General features: G+C 40.5%; 1 protein-coding gene across 1 annotated transcript; it reads right to left on the bottom strand.

The window, feature by feature from the left end:
• Window positions 1-465: 465 nt before the first annotated feature.
• On the bottom strand, window positions 466-21,029 carry pitpnb (phosphatidylinositol transfer protein, beta). The gene is made up of 12 exons (XM_085464404.1): window positions 20,950-21,029; window positions 15,383-15,413; window positions 14,287-14,432; window positions 9,049-9,140; window positions 8,392-8,399; window positions 7,630-7,704; window positions 7,152-7,235; window positions 3,339-3,416; window positions 3,137-3,241; window positions 2,621-2,743; window positions 2,328-2,414; window positions 466-785 (listed from the first exon to the last, which is right to left on the bottom strand). The coding sequence occupies exons 1-11, from the start codon at window positions 20,967-20,969 to the stop codon at window positions 2,367-2,369; spliced, it is 810 nt and encodes a 269-aa protein (XP_085320530.1). The 5' UTR covers window positions 20,970-21,029; the 3' UTR covers window positions 466-785; window positions 2,328-2,366.
• Between the last annotated feature and the right edge of the window lie 656 nt (window positions 21,030-21,685).

Here is a 21,685-nt window from a genome sequence, read left to right as displayed (position 1 = left end):
TTGTCCACATGCACTTGTGTCGAAGAAAGGGGTGGGCAAAAATAAATTACCCATCATGCATGAGCATCATCTTTGCTTTTAAACCATAAAAAAATAGGCATGGATCTGCCTGAGAATTCAAAATAAAGAAGAAAAAAAAAGGCCAGACATAGTGGGCCAGTGGAACAAGGGCAGAGAACCGAGAAAAACCTTTTACCAGGACAAGTATATCGACAATACTGAGGGGAGAGACGAGGTTTAAAGTAGAGACAGACAGTTATAATACAAGGAGAACGTGGTGAATTCAATTGTCTGATACCTGCTTCAATCATCTCATAGAAATTTGTGTGGGAACGTGTAGCTAAAAACATTCTAATGAATTTAAAAGGCTTGACTTTGTGAGTCACCATTTACACACCTGGATAAAAACAAAGCCCATTGGAATAATCAACTAACAATTACATATCAGGCAATTTACGATCTGTGCAAAGTTTTTTTTTCTTTTTATATGAATGCAAAACCTTTTTTTTTTGTTTTGTTCTTTTTTTGATTTTTTTTTTTTTTTTTTCTTCTCTGAGTGAACAGGAGGCTTGTGACTGGGGGTAGGATCTGTACAGTACTGTTAACCAATCATTTCAAACCCCCCAATGAATCATGTGAGACAGGAAGCGAAGAGGCGACAATCAGGGCCATTTCCTCAGCGTGGTGGACATGTCTCTGATGACATCATCGTGACAGGGTTTGGTTGATTTGCCTCACTGCTCATGAGCAGCACTGGTGCCTCGAATCTGACCTGTTTTACGCAGCTGAATGAAAAAGAAAAGGCAGTAGTCAGCTTGTGTGTTGAATGTGTGGAAAAAGTCAAGTGATGCTTAAACTTTTTTTTAAACAACTTTTTTTTTTTTAAACACAGATAACATTAAAAATAAACATTTTGCCCCACTTTAGTTCACATATTTTAGTTCAATGTACACAAACTAGACCTAAATGAGAGGCAGAAAACTGACATATGGCTAAGCCAAACACAAAAGAATTCTCTTTGCCAAACTGTTGATGTTTTAAGTCTGTTAGTAAAGAGCAATGTGCATGCAGCCGACTTCCAAAAATCAAAGAAAAAAAACAACAATAAGCATCACAAACACAAAACATGAGGAGGAAAAATGAAAGTGCCTGACGTGAAGGTGTGGGAGCTGAAAGAAAATCTTAAAATGTGAGCGAAAATGACAAACAGTAGCAGGCAGGAGGGGGAAAATGAAAATGATCACAATCCTATTCCTTATCTTATCATTGAAGGTTTTTACATACAATGTTTAAAATGTATTGGTCATAGATATTGAGAAGAATCTCTGTCTTACATGAATTTGTTGCAAACCCTCTTTTACTTATAACTTTCACTTATTACCTTTCGTTACCCCCATTCACAGAGGTTCAAATTATATTGCATTACATTCAGAGACATAACTACTTGTATAGTAGGTGTGTCAATTTCAACAGAAATATGTGTTAAAAATACATCCCACCCACTAACACATTACAAAATATGCCAAATAATTAGATTAAAGTGTTTAAAATATGAATATTTGATTAAAAAAGATTAAATTCAATTCAATCTGAAAAACTGCCTAAGAGAGGACTGTAAATCTGTCTTTGTGGAGTTGGCTTGTGAACACTCTGCCATCATTACCACGCGGTTGCTGTTAAATTATTTCAGACCTAATTACACTCCCATTGGGTCTAAGTATTTGAGAGTTTTATTTTGAAGAAAAACTACAACCATTAAGCTAGCTAATATATGTAATTAGGCTGCTGTTATTAAGTGTCATAAAACATAAAATTACTGAATAGAAGAAAAACCCTCAAACATTATTAATATGTTTTGCCTTTTTTCAGCTGACAGCAGCCTACTTATATTCCATAATTACAACATGCTCTTTCTCTGCGAGGGACATATCCATCTACCTGATATAGCTGGCTTTACCAGGTAGGTGGATATGTCCCTCAGAGGTACCTACTGCCCCTGGTAGTGCTGCTGAATATAATTAAGAATCCTCATCGACAGCCTTAACGCTCATTCTAGTTTTGATTGTCATGAATACAAAAAAATAATTAAGAACTGAAATCCACACATTTAAAGAAATAAAAATAAAAATAGGAAATAAAGGAGATAAAGGGATAAAAGGAGAGGAAGGTCAGAATGAAAAAAATGACACTGGGATATAAAGTGTAAGAGACAAGAGAACACTGGTTGGTTCCAGATATAGGTTAAAAACAGCAGGACGACAACAGCCTGAAGCCATGGAGTGGAGACTGATCCATGCAGTGTAACCATCACTCATGATGAAACTTACTCAGCCTGCCTCTAGTGTCAGACCTACAGCAACGGGGTTCTACTCATCTGTGGCACAGGTGCCTCGAACATCTCCTTTCTGACGCATCTAATGTGAAATTCAGGAGCAAAAGGGTTAAATCGCGAACACGAATCATGTTGTGTCTTCTCCAACAGCCCGGTCAAATATTTCAAACCATTACCACAGATTTCCAAACATTTCTAAATATGGAGACAACTGTATGTAATTTCAACTTTAAACTACCCCGAGACAAGGACAGTTATTTCAGATTGGATTCTGTTTGAGTTAATTACCTCCTCAAGCTCTTTTTGAGTCTCCTCTTCCATCCGCCTGATGTCCTCCATGGTCAAACCCACCCATTTGTCAATCCAACAGAACAACTGGCGGTGGAAGTTGGTGAAAATACGCTTTTCTTGCTGTGGAAAACAGACAGACATTTAAATGGAAAAAAAAAAGAAAAAAAAAAGAATACCATAAAGGTTGTACAGCAGCTGAAATAAAGACAGATTTTCCAAAATACAGAAGTGCTTTAGTGACCAACAGCAAGAAAGATTTGTTTCCTTCATGTCTTTATGTCACATTCATCACACTTGTGTAAAACACAAGCCACACTCAACTCTAGCATGCAAAGACAGGGCATAAATTGAAAAGCTTATCATGATAATAAAAACACTAAAAAAGTTAAATGTTTTTTTTTTAAAAAGAAAGAAAGAAAGAAAAAGAAAGTAGTGTACCTCAGTGACCTTAAAATACTTAAAGACTATATAAGACTTCTCCTTTATCTGATGAGAGAGGAGAGCATATGTTACCCTGTGGATGAAGTTTTCCACTTTGGTCTGCAGACCCCACCATTTGAACTTGACAGTGACCAGTTTGTATGCACACATGTAAGGACAATCTGCCTTCAGCTCACTCTGCAAAGAGCACACAGGAAAAGCATAAATAAAGACAGGATTAGGATTAAGAAACAAAGGACAAAAATGAGCAAGATTCTGTGTCCATGTCTGGTACCTTCCATTCAGGGCCTAAAGGTCCTCTGTCTGTTTTGGCTGAGTGAAAAAGCGCAGGGTCTTCTTCTGGCTTATAGTCCTGCAGGAGAGTCAAAGGAAAAGAAATCTTTAAATGTTGCAGAACATCAACTTGTCTGCTGCAGGAGCACAGAGAAGGCACGATTCTTTGAAGACTGCAGATACTACACAGACTAGAGCCCAACGATTTTTCGGACCAATGTGATATTTGGCGATTAAAAATCTGATATCCCTGAAATTACTTCTTTACCCTCTACCAAACGTTGCTAGATGGTTGTTCTGTTTGTGGTGTCCCAAATGTGTTGTCAACAAAGAAGATGCAGAGTCCCATCTAGTGGATAAACTATGGAATATCAACACTGAGTATTAAAGGGTGCTGTTCCTGTCTCTTTTTTACATTTTTAATTTTCATTTCTTGGTCATAAATCCAGACACAAATATATCAGTTAAACTGCCAATATAGGCCGCTATATCACCCTGCCAATATATCAACACTGACGAAGAGCAACAATCTCTCTCTCTCTGTTACATGCCCTAAATCTTGCTGTCTCAGTCACACTGAATCCAGCCTACCCTTTCAGCAGAGTTCAGGATGGCCTGTAACACTGAAGAAGAGCAAGAACGTATCTCTGTTACATGCCCTAAATCCTGAGCTCAAGGTTTACTGTGCTGTTTTAATCCATTAGCTTTGTTGGGAAAGTGTGGCGAATAGCTGGAGCAGATGGACATTTAGATTAAGCCTTGACCTCCACACTGATCCACTTAAGTCATTACTTTACAGGAGTCAGTATAAGAAACACTGGGACAATCGAGACCCACCTCAATGACAATGCCTTAATACCACCTTTAAAATTTTCAACCAGAAGTACAATGATTTATGTTCTAACTGATGGCCCAATGGATTACTGAGCTGCTCCAAAAGACAGATTTATAGTTTATTTAATAACACAAACTATAAGGGCATTCCTTTCAAGTCAGACGGTGACAAAATGTTAAATTGACAGAAGCAAAAGACATAGATCATAGTCACACAAAAGACAAATGAATAGATTATGCAGGGAGAAAATAATAAAACCATCTGCTGGGATACTGTGATAGCAGAATTAGGAATTTTAACAGGAACATTTTAAGCTGGACATACACTGCGATTTTTTCAGTCGCGTTATTCAGCTTCTACTCAAACTGCACGATTGACTCGCAGGGGTTAGACAGACACTGTGCGTCCATAACATGGAGGTTATAACAGAAAATCTGTCGCTCGCTCTCCCTTTTTCTCCCTCTGTCTTTCACGCACACAGACATGCACACCGCCACCATCAACTTTGCTAAATTGCTAATGAAAAACATTGATCAGGCAGCTGTGATTGAGCAGCAATGTCCATCCACGGTCGTTGTGGTCATGATAATTTTGTGAGGCCACGTTGACAGTGTTAAAAGTAACCTAGTCAGTTTTGCAGATTAACAATGGCTAACACTGAGCAGTGCTGGTTTTCTAACACTGGAATATTTCTAACATTTTGAGTTATTTTCCAGTGTTAGAAAATCAGCACTGCTCAGTGTTAGCCATTGTTAATCTGCAAAACTGACTAGGTTACTTTTAAACATATAACACTGTCAAAAGTGTTAATTTAACACTCAACAGTGTTGTATTTAACACTCAGAGGTGTGGACCCATATAGACACTCTCTAGTGTTAATTTAACACTGGAGATTTTGCTGTGTACAAAGCTCTGTGTAGCTTTGAACATAATTTGACTCTTCTCCTGCACAAAATGAATCAAGCGAGCACAATTTACTCCAAATCAGTTACTCCAAATGTTATCAGATAACAGATGACAGAGCAAAAACAAGATATTTTGGTACTTATTCTTTCAGTTGTTTTCAGTGCTAATGACAGAGGTTAGTATGTATGCAGGAATGAATATAAAACCATATGCTTGACTGTGTTTTTGCACTTTTGGACATATAAACTTGTCTTTAATGTGTGATTTTATTCAATAAAATTCAAGTTATTTATAAAGTGCCAATTCACAACAGTGGTTGCCTCCAGGTGTTCAAACTGTAAAGCACTTTCTCAAATGTTATTACTATTGTTATTATTCAAGTTTATGAAAATATAATGGCAAAATGCAACAATCCTGTAAGTAGGGCTGGGCCATATTATACTGTTCATGGTAATACCGGTATAATGTTAGGCAATGATAAGAAAATGAAATATCGCGATAGAATATGGATAAAACACGTATGCGCAGAGCCTTTGTTTTCATACACACATGGTGGAAAAAGCATGATGGCGACGGAGAATGAGAAGGGCAAAAGCAAATCGTTGAATGAAACAGATGAAACAGAATTGGTTTGTAAAAATGGTGCAACTTTGGTTTTTGTCCGGCGCTCAAAAATCTGTTTAAAAAATGTTTTAGTGCGACTTTGGTAAGCTGTGACGCTGCACCGCTTGATGGATTGTCGGAGCATTACGGCTACCGTAGTGAGGAGCCTCGCGGAGTGATACGAACTGTACTTCAACATAATATTATCGTATTGTGTGTGTATAACTAAATTGTGTGAGTAAAGTTAGACTTATCTGACTGTTTTTTACTGCAGTTTCATGTTCCAAACCACCTCTTTTTGTGGAGTTGTAAAGTATTTTGTCTTGCATCAATTATATCGTCAAGTTATATCGTTATCGCAAATTTTCAAATATATATCTCGTGATAAACTTTTTTGGTCATATTGCCTTGCCCTACCTGTAAGTAAGGAAATCCTGCACAAAGTCATTTATCTGGTGAGCTGATCATCACAACACAGAGCATGTGATAATCAAATTAATGTTATCATGGTGATCCAGCCAGGTAAAAAGAGAACCACCTTTGTGACACTAAAAAGTTTGGTACCTGGCAAACCAACTAATCTATCTTCATAGTACAGCCCTCAGGTAATATAGTCCTGTTTGTGCTCTTGGTGATCCTTACATTTGATTTTGTTGTAGACATAGACAGGCTAAAGAACTTATTTTTGTAGTGAAGTGAAACTGAGTATTGATGGACACCTAATGGACCTACTCTCCTGTGATGGGTCCCTTTCAGATATCCTTTGAAAGCAATCAGCATTCAAACTATGCAGAGTCTATCACTCTGTTGCCTTCTCTCGAAGGTCCATACACGAAAGCATCTCATAGCCCCTGTGTAGGTTAAATTCCCACAGTCCTACTTTCTGTGGAGGTGGAGAGCACATGGACAATAATGTGGAAAAAAAAACAGCCTTAAGGCTGAAAACAAATTAATTCAAAGCTTTGTAAATTAGATATGGACTGGTACTGCTTTTATACTCAAAGACTTGTAAGAACACTCAAAGAGCTTTTTACAAGTCTCATTCACCCAATCACACACACATCCATATAAGTGATTTTTATTCTTTAGTCAAGCACTCTTCTAACATGTACAAACAGTCACACTAAAATGGATACATACAGGCAAACTCTGAATTCAGCATTTTGCCCAAAGATACTTTGACATGCAGACTAGAGTAGCCAGGGATCAAGCCCCTAACCTTCTGACCCACTCAAACTCCTGAGGCACAGCTGCTTTACCTGCATAAGCAACTGTAAATACATAATTTTCTAGTTAAAAAAACAAAACAAAACAAAAAAAACCCATAAAGCCCTCACTTTTTTTTTTTAAGAAATGTGTTCCAGCAAAAATATTGTCCCGTATTCAGGTCTATTAAACTTTTTTTTTTAACTTCTTAATGTGTGGCTTATAGGAGATCTTCATTAAACATCATCCATAATCAAGACTCACCCCTGGGGCCACTTCTTCTTTGTTTGCAATATCTATGGGTACGACTTCGACAGTCCTCCACGTCTGCTCATCCAGTTCATGGACCTGCATAAAGAAAACAAAGTGGAAACATTTCAGTGCAAAACAGGGAGAAAAAGAGGCATTTGTTTTTCATTCAAATTTGTTGAGTCCAAATCAAATCACATGCAAATTCAAAACTGCCGTGTAAACTCTAACTTGGACCCTTCTATCATGCAAGTGTATGACAGAAAGATTTATCAACATAAGGCTGGCCAGCCTGTGTTTTGTGGCTTTTAAATAGGAGCCTGTATCTCAACATAGGGACATAAAAATCATGGACATTTCTCAGGTGTCTAAACATTTACTTCAACCCGCACTATCCAGCATTTCTCAATATTATATAGATTTTCCTTCCCCCTCTCATTTGACAGAATTTCAATGCACTTCTGGGATACCCCCAGCATTCCTTTTCACTTACATTTTCTACTGTTCCCATGTCAGGTTTGTGCCAGGTCTCGATCTTAATCATGAAGTCATCCTTCATGTACTCATTCTGAAAAGTAGGAGACAAATAACATTCTTTATTTGTTGAAGTGAAGCAATGACAAGCTGTCACTCAGAAGTCAGGCAGGTCCCCTACACTGACAGTTACAGCTGATCTTGGCTGGTACCAACAACACTATGAATGGAAGGTTGTGAGACGTAAAACCTGCAGCTAAATCCAATTAACCAATCAGACTAAAGCAACACTGGTGATGCTATACCACTCAGCTCTGGTCTATTTTTAATATTAGTAACGCTAGTTAACTTGCCAGTAATGTAAAGCAATAGTGGGCTCTGAACTTCAAACATCAAAAGGACAGAGAAGCAAATATCAAGGAACAGAGAGTGGATCAAATATTTGTGGCATATGCTGATGAGCATTTGTTGCATACATAAAGTAATATCTGTTTACTTTATGCAAATGCAAACTGGCCTTATAAAAATTAAACAAATATGTCAATGAAAATTGTAGATTAAGTTTTATGTTAAAGGATTTGAAGCAGGTAGTGGAAGATGTCACATCAAACTCAACTTTGTGGAAGTTTCCTGGCATAAAAATGAGCTGTGATCATCTAACTTGGTGTTAGACCCCTCCTGTCCTAGAGGACATGGAATGGCTAATGGGTGGATTTTCTGGTGGGACTAGGCCTTTAACAACAACAAAAAAACCTCCAAAAAGAGGTAATGAGTAACTCACCGTCACAACTGCAGAGTAAAAAGGAAAAGAGAAAAAAAAAAGAGCATCAGTATCAAATAATTAACAAAAAACTGTACATTTTTAGTATTATTTGAAATGCATTTATAAAATGCCTATTTCTGTAGTGGCTAAGTGCACTATCAAAACTATTAAATAATAACAAGTCTAAGTTTCTTCTGTGCAAACAATTTATTTGCCAAGTATTTTGTAGTAAATAATAGAGGAATACGAGGCTCTTGTTCTATGGATCTCTCAAATTTCCCTGTCTCGGACTGCAGCTGGTAGTCCTTCTTCCTCAGCCTCGATGAGTTGGTCATAGCAGCGCATGAATCAGCCTTCCACCTGCTGCAAGTTCTGGTTAGAGTGATTCTCCCACTTGCAGTGGATCTCTGAATCAAAAGGTCTACTGTTGTCAGCTGCAGTCCAGGATGGTGAAATACTGGGGAAAACATCTGAATCATACAGAGGACTTCCACAATTGCAGCCTGGCTGGCAAGCCAGCTGGTAGGGAAACATGAGACAGGAAGGGCTGTGGGTAACTGGTCACTAGCATCTACTAGTGAATCAATTGCATATTTCCTCACTGACAAATTACTTGCCATAATTTTATCATTAATGCAATTCAAATAACACAAGCACACTTCTGCGTGTACTTACTAGTGCGACAGTATGGGTAGGCATTCCAAGCCTTTTCGTGAAAAACTAATGCTCCTTCTGGTGCAATCATCTTCACGTAACCCGGGACTTTACTGTTATGAAAGAGAAAATTAGACAATACTTATACTTTCCAACTTGTGTCTTTCAAAGGCCATAAAACATTGTAACAGGGAGCCGACTGCGCTCTTTAAAACTAATAATAACTCTGTTTGTAAATGGCTATTATCTGAAATATTTAATCAATTCTCATGCTGTACATGTCTAGAGCTCTTACCCAAACCCATTTCCCGTAATCACATAATCACAAAGACCATACAATATACATACGGTGGACAAAATAAGTTTAAACATCTGACATAAAGCCTGAAACTTTATGCACATTTTATCTATTTTCAGTTGAGGGACTAGACTTTTCATTTAAACTAAGGGAAAAAAAACAGTCCCCTAAATGCATCACTTGCAGCGCGAAAGTAATTAACACATATACATCTAGTCTTAGACTATTAAAGTGATAAAAAATTGTAACTTTTTGACCAGCTCTCACGTTCCCTTTCAGTCGATTCACTTGGTACAACACATAAGTATTGGATATCACACCCTCGCGTGTCCTGGCTGAAGAAACTTTTATTCACACCTTTAAGGCAGATGACGTGTGATGACACACGCACGGCCCCGCCTGCACATATAGCCGCTTTCATCACAGTCATCCCTCAGTTCTTACGCTCTTCACCTCGCTGAGAACACCTCTGCTGAGTTGGTCTAGCTAGCTGCTGCTAGTTAGCGCCGTTGTCTGCCGACTTGAACTTAGCTTAACTGCCCCTGTTGGTGTTAGCCTCCAGTGCGCAGTTGGTGTGTAGGCTGCCCGCAGAGCGCTAATTTCGAGTTTTTCCTGTACAGCGTTTGGCTTTGCGGTTTGGAATAGACTCCTAACCGAAGCGAGCAAAGCAGAAATCTTCTGTTCGCCCCTGTCCTCAGGGGTGTGGTTTCTCTTTGCACAAAAGTGACCAGCACGATGCCTGCCCTGTCTGCCTGGCGATCGTCAACGCTAGGAGACCGTTGATGGAGCCCAAAGCCTGTGGGTTTTGTCGACGCTCGACCCCGGAAAGACAGGTGACGTTTGTGGAAAATGTGCTGGGAGGGACGGCTGTCGCACGGCATGACCTTTTCCTTTTCGAGTCTGGAGCCCTGGCTTCATCAGAGTCCGAAGACGAGGATTATCCGGTCGATGTCCCCGCAATTAGCTGGGCTGACCACATGGAATACGGTGATGGGTTAGCTGATGATGAGCTGGAACCATGCAGGAAGACGATGACGTGCTGGACATCGGCCTGGACATCGATGGTTTGTCAGAGGATGAGCAGGAGTGTTCACTGTTGTCCCAATATGCCGCCGCTGCTGTGCCGGTCGGGAACGATGACACTTCTCTTTTTTTCCCCTGTTTCGCCGTGCTTCTGAAAAGCTGCAATTGGACTGGCCCTCTCCTCCGACAGCTCAGAAGCCGTTCAATTGGCAGGCTTTTTCCTCCCTCCGGAGCCCGCAACGACCAAAACCCGCCTTCCCATGTTCCCATACTTTGTCTGCCAGCTAACGGCATCATGGGACAAACCTCTGTCTACCTGCGTGTGATGACAGGTAGACAGAGGTTTGTCCCACTGTGCCCGGCTATGGACAGTGCATGGAGGGCGACGGCACCAAGGAGACTGGCTTAGCTAACCCACCCCTTATGGAGCCATCACCATGCTCCAGACGTACCAGGTGATGTGCCTGGTTCCTGGTGACAGCACCGCTGGCACCTCTTCTTAACAAGGTCAGAGTTGCCATGGATTACACCCTCTGCACTGTGCAGTGCTTTCCCTGGGCAGACGGATGGCATCGACAGTAGTGGCGCAGAGGCACCTGTGGCTGACCCTCTCTGACGTCCCGGATAGGGACAGAGCTGTATATCTGGACGCACCAGTGTCTGCGGCTAGGTTATTCGGACATTCACTTGAAGCCATTCAGGCTAGACTCGACTGAAGCAGACAGAAGCTCTGCGCAACATCATCATTAGGCGAAGTCCAAGCCCGCAGCTAGCTCTCACAGGCCCACCGCTCCTCTGCCGACTGGCAAGAGACCGGCGCCCACTGCTGTAGTGGGTGTGCCGCCAGCGGGGGCACATCCTCCAGCCCGAGCTCCACGCCAGTTGGCCTAGAACAAAGGCCCACCCTCGGACCCCCGGCAGGACCTGACGCCCAGGAGGAAGAAGCCTCAGCCCTCCTAGTTGTGGTTTCGAGGGGTCTAGGGGCAGGAAGACGCTGCTCTTACCCCTCTGTTGCCGCCCAAGAGGTGCCACTTAAGTTCTGTTCAGGTTGTCAGCCCCAGAAGGCGCTGCACTTTCCTAACACTGTCTCCCAAGCACAACGCCCTGCACACAAAATGCCTCAAGTTGTAAATGTTCAGGTGACCACATCAAGTGTTCCACCTGTTTTTCATTGTTGTGCCCCAGGAAAGGTGCCTCCAACAAAATGGATGAATGTACATGTTCCCATATTACAATCAATAAAGAGTGTTGTTTATTCTCAAACAATCACAAATGCTCAGCCTGCAGGCAGAACGAGCCAGGTCAGCCAGCTGGCTGCTCACTTGCCTCAGTGGTGGGCTTGCGCCCCTCTCAGTGAGTGCTGCGAACCGTTGCCATGGGTTACCGGTTGTAGTTCAGGGTCAAGCCGCCTCTTTTCCGGAGAGTCGTAAACACGACTGTCGGCACCGAAGCGGCCATGATACTTAGAGGAAATAAAGTTGTATTGCAGAAAAGAGCAAGACGAGTGGTCCCTACTTTAGAGACAGACAAAGGTTGGTACAGCCGTTATTTTGTTGTTCCGAAAAAAGGGGGAGGGCTTTGGCCCATCCTCAACCTGCGAGTCTTGAACACGTATCTACGAACGTACAAGTTCAAGATGCTAACACTCAGACAGCTCTTGAGTGCAGTTGGCCCAGGAAATTGGTTTGCAAGAATCGATCTAACAGATGCTTATTTTCATGTAGCTATACACCCGAAACACAGGCAGTTTCTGGGGTTTGCATTCAAGGGCGTAGCCCTACAAATACCTGGTGCTGTCGTTCGGGCTGTCACTCGTTCCTCGCACCTTTGCGAAATGTGCCGAGGCAGTGCTAGTGCCCCTCAAAGAGACAGGCATCCGCATCTTAGCCTACCTAGACGACTGGGCTCTCGTAGCTTGCTCCAGAGAGCAGGCAGAGACACAGCTGTCGCTGGTTCTGTCACACATTCAGACACTGGGGTTCTCTGTGAACTTTCAAAAGAGCTCGCTTATCCCAAGTCAGCAGATTTCTTTCCTTGGTTTGGAAATATGCTTGCTTTCCAGCCACGCATATTTGTCGGAGCACAAACTGGCCGCGTTTCATCGCTGCCTCGCTCAGTTTCAGCTTGGACGCAGACTCCGTTTCCAGATATTACATTTGTTGGGCATGATGGCATCTATGATCGCCGTAGTGCCACTTGGACTGTTAAAGATGAGAGCGTTTCAACGCTGGACTCTCTCTCACCGCCTGTGTGCATCATGTCTCCTCCTAACTGCGTCTTGCATGCTAGCGCTCTGTCCTTGGAGGGAGCCCGGGCTGCTGCATCAGGGCTCTCGGATTGGGAGGGTGTTGTTTCGCAAGGTGGTATCCACAGATGCTTCCCTAAGAGGGTGGGGAGCGCTGTACGAGGGTTGCATCAGTGAGAGGGATCTGGTCGACAGCCCAGTGCGAGCTGCACATCAACCACTTAGAGCTGTTAGCAGTGTTCTTAGCTCTCAAACATTTTCGTCCAGTCCTGGAGGGCCAGCATGTCTTAGTCAGGATGGACAATTCAACAGTGGTATCCTACATAAACAGGCAGGGGGGTACACGCTCTCTTCCCCTGTTGACGCTATCTCGCTCTCTGCTGTTATGGTGCAGTGTTCATTTTCTGTCTCTAAGAGCCACCCATGTTCCGGGCCACCGGAACCTTGGGCCGGACCTTCTCACGGGGGGGGGGGGGGGGGGGGGGGGTGTCCTCTGGTGAGAGAATGGAGGTTACACCCTTTAATAGTGGCTCAGATTTGGGATCTATTTGGTAAGGCTCAAGTAGATCTTTTTGCCTCCAGGGTAAATACTCCCTGGCCCCTGTTCTTCTCCATAATGGACCATGATGCACCCTTGGGCATGGACACACTAGCGCACCAATAGCCACACGTGCTCCTGTATGCATTTCCCCCAGTGGAAATGATATCTCCAGTTCTAGAGAGAGTGCATCAGCAGTCTCTCTCTCTGTTGTAGTGGCCCCTTGGTGGACCACAAGGTCGTAGTATGCAGAGATAATCAGCCTGCTAGCAGCGAGTCCTTGGCAGCTTCCTCTCTGCAGGGACCTCCTCTCTCAGGCGGGAGGAGAAGTGGTTCATCTGCGCCAGGATCTGTGGCGTCTTCGTGCTTACCTGCTGAGAGGTTAAACTTGATTGCCAAGGGTTTGCCGCCTAGTGTGATAGCGACAATTCAGAACACTAGCGCCTCATCTACTAGAGGCTTGTATGCTTACAAATGGCGAGCCTTCGAGCAATGGTGCCAGGTCCGCCATACTCTCCCATTTCAGTGCTCTATTGTGGATGTTTTGATATTTCTGCAGGAGCTGCTGGATAAGGGCCTTTCATTTTCGACAATTAAGGTTTATTTAGCAGCTATATTTACTTGTCATATTGGCTTTGACGGGGTGACACCAGGTGTACATCCGCTTGCCATACATTTTCTGAAAGGAGTTCGCTGGCTGAGACCCGTGCTTAAGTCCAGTGTCCCTGCTTGGGACTTGTCTTTGGTGCTGGAGGCCCTTTGAAGCCCCACGTTTGAACCCATTGAGTCTGTGGATGTGAAATTTCTTTCATATAAGACTGCATTACTTCTCGCTTTGGATTCGGCAAAGCGAGTGGGTGACCTTCATGCACTGTCTGTGCATCCCTCCTGCACACAGTTCTCTCCTGATGGCCACATGGTCGTATTGCGTTCAAATGCTGCCTATTTTCCCAAGATCATGCCTGCATCTTATAGCTCAATGGAGTTGATGAAACCAGGAACAGACAAGAACTTTGCATATACAGAGCCTGTCAATCAAACAAATCATCCTTATTGAGTGTTTAAGTAATTAGGTCAGACTAATTGTCTCTTATAGAGGACCCTATAATTTCCCCTTCATTCCTCTACGAAAGAAAATTAATTTCAAAGCCTTGCCTTTTTAGATGATATATTTTATGTGTGTACTGTCCCTTCTCTCCATCCTTCTCATAGGGTTCATTCTTCAGCACTTCAATGCCTTCTCCTCCTCCTGTCTCATTTTTGCTGGCCTCAGCCACAGAGTACAGTTGCCCTACTTGATACTGCAAGAAATGGGAACACAAAGAAGACAGAGTGGAAATCAGCTTTGACTACAGTGAAAAATCCTTAGATTAACTGGAAGGATTGCGAAAGGCTTTGCGGGCCCTTGAAGCCTGTGAAGGCACATAAGTGCAAAGATGGAGTATCACTAACAGCAACTAGAACCAACATAGGAAGTAATTGTCTGTATTAATGTACATTAAAAAAGCAATGTTGGGCTGCACGTTCGTTTACAAGAGTCTAGCCACATTTTAAACAGCATTTCAGTCACTGAGTTGTACACTTAAAGGTTTTAAACACATTTTTACAAGCCCATCAATAACATCTTTATATTTGTACATTTTATCTTTAAAAAACAAAAACAAAAAAACTTTGTCCCTTTATTTGGACTTGTATGCCTAATGAAGTCCACCATCCTGATATTAATGGTTATTTGACACAATGTGCTTCACAATACGAGCAGTAACAAACTAATAAAAAAGACCCAAACAGACTCATATAGAAAATCCTTCACTGTGTTGAGAAAAAAACAACACAACAAAACAATTATTTCTTGTAGAATCCCAATAATAACCTCCATTAGAAGTGAAAGTTATTAAAGACTAAACAGAAGTCTAGTTTTGAGATTACACACACACACAAAAAAAAAAAGAGCATAAAAGCATCATTGCTGTTAAGTCAACAGCCAGAATGCAGTTCAAAAGGTTGAGTCTACACCCCAGTGTAACTCTGATCTCTGCAACACACAGCCTGTCCCAATAACATCAGTAGTCTCTAACAAAGGCTTTTTGTCTTAATATGAGGTTCAGACTAAAGCCAGCGTGGATGAACATTTTCTGTGTAAGACAAACACAATACTCCCTCTATTTTATCAAAATATAACAATAGCACAGTGAATTTAAATAATATGCCCATATATATTTTAAGAGAACATGTAGGCAATAATACTCACCTCTTCCACAGAGACTGGCAACACTACACGGCTGTAAGGAGGATATGACAGGAAAAGAAGAGAGAAACAAATAGGTTAAAGACATAAAAGATATGAATAAAATATGAATAAAATTCCATTTTTAAAATAGAACCAAGCTGATCAAATGTTAAGGATTAAACACTCTTTTGGATGGTTGTAAGGAGACAGATGCCACTGCCTAGAAACTTTTATGAAATGGTTCAACATTCCTAAAATTTTGCTTCTTTAAAAACATTTTTTTGCTATAAATGTTTACCAGTCTGAATGTTAACACGTCAGTGAGTAACTGAGTATAGTATATGGCTGTAGCTGAACTCCAATTACTAAGTAGCAATAGTTTTCTGATAAAATTATGAGCAAGCACTTGATAACAGTGTGAAGGAGGAACGTTGTTTCGAAGAAACAGGTCATCTGCTGCCAGAACCTCCGAGGTGAGGGGAAACAGATGCACCTAGCAGATGCAGCTATGGTCCGAATTTCAAAATCCTACGTTCACATATACAAGATTTTCAGAAAACGTGACAGAGAACTCTCAGTGACCTTAAGGTCGAGGTCACTGAGATTTTAACTTGTACAATATTTTTAGTAGATACACCTAGGGCTGTGCTATATGACCAAAATCTCATATCTCGATATAAGAATTCTATCGTCCCGATAACGATATAAATCACAAAAATGTAACATTTTCTGTAAATTCTGTGACTCTCGGGCAGCTCGACTTGCGGGAAGTGTTTCCAGCTGCGCGTCATGTAGCTGGAGTCGAGTGTTTTAACAGATGCATGAAACTATACATTTTTAGACATAAGTTGTAACGGCCGCCGTTTTCTTTGTGAGTATTTATTACACAGCATGCTTCGGGGAAAAGCTTGTTCTAACGTTTGACTCTAAGGTTTATTTTTTAGCACATGGCGTCTTTTTTTTACTTCTCATCCGTAAATAATCTGCTCTTTCCCGTGATTCAGTTTATTTTGAAAAGTCTCAACAGGATCTTGAGCTTTATTGTGAAAGGTTTATGTGGAACATAAACAAGCGGACACGCGATGGTGTTACCGTCGTTGTTGCTAACCACAACGCATAAAAACAGGTGCTTGTCCGTCCGTAGTGTGGTAATATTAAATATAAGAGAAAGAGAGAACTTTAAGAAATTAATATAGCCACTAGAGTGACCATCAAAACGATGAAAAAAATATTGCCGTAAATAGTTTATTTTGCGACACCATGAAACAAACGATAGACGTTTTTATATCGTCATCCGATATATATCGTTATATCGAACAGCCCTAGATACACCTATAGTATCAATTTAAAACTCCTATGCCACTTTGTTCTCGAGTTATTGCATTCATAAACTTGGGTGTCTGTATTGACCGCCTGCCCAGCAGGTTGATGACAATAGATGGGGGTTAAAAGTGCAGCACAGAGAGACAATGATCAGGATAAAACACAAACTATTTCTCAAATCAAATCACTTTTATTGTCACATCTAATGACTCAAGTTGGCTTCAAGTTACAGGCTGTCACTTGATGAAATCTGTTGTAGTAGGCATTAAAAAAAACATCTCATATTTAATGACTTTTTCTATTGTTGTTGTTTTTTGGGGGGACTGGGGGTCATATGATTAATTTTGGGGTATGTGGGACCTAGAACCAATGAAAATGACATTTAACCCCATAGAAATTAATATCAAACAACAATGGCAGCATGCCAGGTTGCCTAGAAACTTGTACTAAAAAAAGAAACAAGAATTGGTTCCACAAGTTTGAATTTATTTTTGCATTTTCTCTAACCCACCCAGGATCAAAGAATACATACAGGCTCAAGTGCATACATACACCCACACCAATACTCGGTTAAATGTCCCTTAGCAAATTGGACCTTGGCCAAATGCTTTTGGTAGCCATCAACAAGTTTCTGGCTGGATATCTGGCCACTCTCAGAAATGGTTTCATTTAAATTAGTTTGTTTCATCCAGCTTTTAGGCATAGTTCACAAGTTAGGCATGAGGTTGGAGCTTGGACAGTCCATTCCAGAATCTTAATGAGCCATTTCTAAACAACTGCACATCAGTTTAACCTTCCTGTCGTGTTTGGGTCAACTGTACATGAGTATAAATTATTCAGATGTGTAACCACTTTCCCAAGTGGTTCAATAAATCAAAACTTGTGATCAAATATTCAGCCAATTTCATGCTAGATGCTTGTTAACGCCTACCAAAAACATCTTTCAAGGTGCAGTTGGCTAAGGGACATTTAATAAAATATTGAATGCATTAGTAAAAATCCAAAATAATTTCAAACTTCTGCAACCAGTTCCTGTTTTTTAAAGCCAATAAAAGATACATTCTGTACAATCATTTCATCTTAGCTAAAGAAGAGTTGTAAGAAATCATTAAACCCCCCAAATTACCATCAGATATTGTGTATCTATTAAGCTGTAATCCCCACTAAAATTGAAACTTAAATAGTTACCTTTTAAAAACTAGATTTGACAAACCTAATGTTTCAAGACAATTTAGTAGTAGTAGTTCTAGTGTTAACCTTAAACGTATTAAAATAAGAGCTACTAGACCTGAACTATTATATGCATATTGCAGCTTAATTACAAAATGAAGAAAACCACCAAACAGACAATAACGAATTCTTTCTTGCTTAGATCTTCATGTCCTCATTAATAAAAAATACTCCTAGACTGGCAGAGTTAGCACCCCACCCTTTACCTAAACATCTACTGATTAATCAAGTGTGTGTTCTCTTGTGTACTCAATGTCTACTGTATATAAACACTACTGTGTGCTACACAATATTATACTTCAGAATATCTACATAATTTGCATAATGCATGCAATTTTCAAAGGTACAAAAAGTTGTGTCACTGGCAATCATTAAAGGTGACTTATTTGCTCATTTTCACCTAGTTTTTGTCAGTACATCAATAATCAATACATTACAACATATATTTAAATCTTCAGCATTTAGTGTCAAAGAACAATCATAACCCCAAACTGTATTTACATTGACTAATACTCACTATGTGTAAAAAATAATGGCAGCGAAAAGGTCTACACCAGCGGTGTCGAACTTCAGGCCTCGAGGTTTTAGATAGCACCCTGGGTCAACACACCTGAATCAAATGATTAGTTCATTACCAGGCCTCAGGAGAACTTCAAAACATGTTGAGGAGGTAATTTAGCAATTTAAATCAGCTGTGTTGGATCAAGGACACATCTAAAACCTGCAGGACACCGGCCCTCGAGGTCTGGAGTTCAACACCTGTGGTCTACACTGAAAATGACCTTCTTGGGTTAAAAAGGCCAAAGGCCAAACTGGCTTGTGAAGACATACTTGAATTTCAGACATCACAGACAAATGCAGTACAAGTACTCTGGTGCTCAGACACAACCTTTATTAAAGTTTGAATTATAAGCAGCTTTATTTGTTTCTCTTGCTACAACAAATAACAGTGTAAATTTATAGCTAAAATAATGAGTAAATGAATTGATTAGTTATAGAATGAATTAGTAATAGTCAGTTAAATATTCATGTAGAATCCCTTAAAATGTCAGGATTCTTAAATGTAATAATATGACTAAAAAAAATCAATTTCTACAGTGGTCCTACAGTGATACAACAGGCATCTTTTCATCCTAAGTGGAAATTCATTCTACCATTTTTTCCCACAGTCTGAAAGCTCTGTATTCATATGCACATGCACATCCCTTAACTATCGCTTTGAAATTTCAGCAAATTGTATTTGCTGATCATCTATATATTTCAGCTGCTTCTCCAGTGCAACTGTCTGGCAATGTAGCTGCAGAAGGTAGTCCTTGCTCTGCTAACGAATAGAGGGCCTAACCAGATTCTTGAGCAAAGGAAGAACTGCTACATGTGCCGTTAAATCCAACATTGCACATTTTTCACAAAGTCAATTGAAATAACTGCACCAAAGCTGCTTTATAAATAGTATTATTTAGTACCGAAAATCGGTTGTACTAAGAAAGTAATTATGCCTGACATAAAAACATCATAATTAATGCTCATGTTCAACGTATACAATCACACACGTGGCAGTGGGCTAAACCAGCCCAGTGTAACATATCAAAATGTAAGGTCAGCCTTACAGCATTAATATTAGTCATCTGTGACTCAATTCTATCAAGTCTAACATCAAAAGTACCACACATTTACCAGTGGCAGTGGCTTACAGTTATTTTTTGCATCACACCAATTTTGCATGGGCTAAATGTTCAGTGTCATGAAAGGCTGAAAGACATTAAAGCTGTAAGGTTGTTTTGTTTTGAACTAAAAATCTTAAATTATTTAAAATTGCATTATCCAGCAACAAAAAGAAAAGAAGATACATACTACAATCAGTTCAGAATTTTAAAATACGTGATTAACCAGTAACAACACAAGCTTATGTTTAGGAATTTTTTTAATATATTGAGATATAAGCCATTAATGAAAGATTAATTTCAGTAACCAGTATATTTGTTTCTCCCTCCGTGAGACTACGTTAGTTGCTTTTAACCAACAATTTTTATAGATATTAATAGTCCTGGCTCTGATACTGAAGTACTGTATGGAATCGAACCCATTCTGTGCTATCCCCTAACAACAGGTAGCCTCCCGTTATATGTAGGCTACACAGGTTAGCCACGCAGTGAATGCTAGATTTAATAAGAAAGAATGAAAACGTCCACTGCATAGTTTCAATCCACCCGATTGATGGGCAGAAATATTAAGAGTAATTGTTTTAACAATTAATATAGTGTTCGTGTTAGCTGCCCAGTTTTAGAGGGTTAACTTTATACCACTAGCGCAACAAACTAACAGCAAAGTAGTTAGTCCTTCCATAACCCCATGCTAGCTTGTAGGCTATAGCTGACGTATGGTACGGGGGAGTACAGACAATAAACCCTGCATAACTATTTCCTAACAATAAGCTCTCTTCTGCTTTAACAATGAGTTGTACTAGCAGCTGATTGTGGACTTTTAAATAAACTCGGTTGTCAGAGAATTGCCATGCTAGCCGCTACAGCTAACTTAGCCAGCTAGCATAAATGGTAAATCCGACAGAAGGACCCTTAATCTCTCACTCACGGGACCAAAGCTTAACGTAACGGCATTTCAGAGATATAACACGCTGCTACATGGCTAGCTGCAGTCACGTTGGCAATACAGCAAACCGTCAAAGTAGTACTAACTCGCTGAATGTGCAAAAGGCTTATGTGTGAGCGGTGCAGCCTTTTTATGTAACTCGTTTTCATTAAGAAGCTAATTATCCCCTCTGCATCTACAACTCAGAAGCTAACTGTAGCTTGTACTAGCAACGCCTTAAAAAGACCGGTGGGTCCCGTTATCCACGTCCTGATCCAACCTGCTCAGAAGCTGGCTTTTTACAGACTACAGGAGCGTAAAATACAGCGAACGACAACGCTAAATGAAACACACATGCGTACTTCTCAATAATCAAATGTGGGACCGATCTGAATACCCCACTAAACGCACTAAAAAAAAACATTTTTTAAAAACATTTTCACACTCACTATTCCTTGATGAGCACCATCTTCGTCACACGGGCTGCGGCTGCGCAGTGGTAATCGACACCCGATCAACAAGTCAGTTCCGCCCTCCGGGAAAAATCTGATTGGCTGAAACATCCACACCATTGTTCATGTAATACTGTACCTCTGTATTCCATTGAACACTATGTTAATGTATTTGTCATATACTACTATGATATGTTCAGTGATATTATTATGGCGAAATATACATAAATACAACTCACTATTTGCCATGTTTTTGGAATAAAAAACTAACAGCAGAAACAAGTATAGTAATTAACAAACCACTGTTTGCTCTCAGGGTACTTAGTGGACAATTTGTTTTCCGTGATCTAAACTTTAAAACTTAATTTTGGTAGGTTTATATCACAATTAGGTTTGGTAGCTTTTGGTCCAGATCTAGAAAAATACTAACTGGCTTGGCTTGCACAGCACTTGGAATTTCCATAATATATTTTAATATGTACCTATATTTTAATACTCATACTTTTCTATAAATTCAAGACTTTTACTTCTAACAGTGTGATATAGCAAGTTTTTAAAAATAAGTAATTGATTGGGTGAACATCGATGCAAGAATATACATGCTGCCTGCTCTATGGCTTATCGTCAGACTAGAGGAACAGGGCGTTGTTTGAAACAGGGCGGATCGCTTGGAACGCCAGGCTAGCAGGTACTAAAAAAGTACCTGGTACCTATGAACTAATGGAAAACCCTG

The sequence above is a fragment of the Copadichromis virginalis genome, linkage group LG7 (genome assembly GCF_057382275.1).
Source record: "Copadichromis virginalis isolate Kocher_CV1m ecotype Utaka linkage group LG7, C_Virginalis_male_GT1.1, whole genome shotgun sequence".
In the NCBI taxonomy this organism is placed as follows: Eukaryota; Metazoa; Chordata; class Actinopteri; order Cichliformes; family Cichlidae; genus Copadichromis; species Copadichromis virginalis.
Note: the sequence above shows the minus strand (reverse complement) of the source record. Positions and strands in the feature narration are given on the sequence as shown.

Excerpts from the sequence above, each read along its gene's own strand:
- pitpnb (XM_085464404.1), bottom strand. The coding sequence starts at position 20,969 with ATGGTGCTCATCAAGGAATA. Across the intron at positions 9,141-14,286 it reads AAAATATATCATCTAAAAAG|TAAAGTCCCGGGTTACGTGA; the intron begins GCAAGGCTTTGA and ends CTTTCATAACAG. Across the intron at positions 7,236-7,629 it reads ACATGGGAACAGTAGAAAAT|GTCCATGAACTGGATGAGCA; the intron begins GTAAGTGAAAAG and ends TTCTTTATGCAG.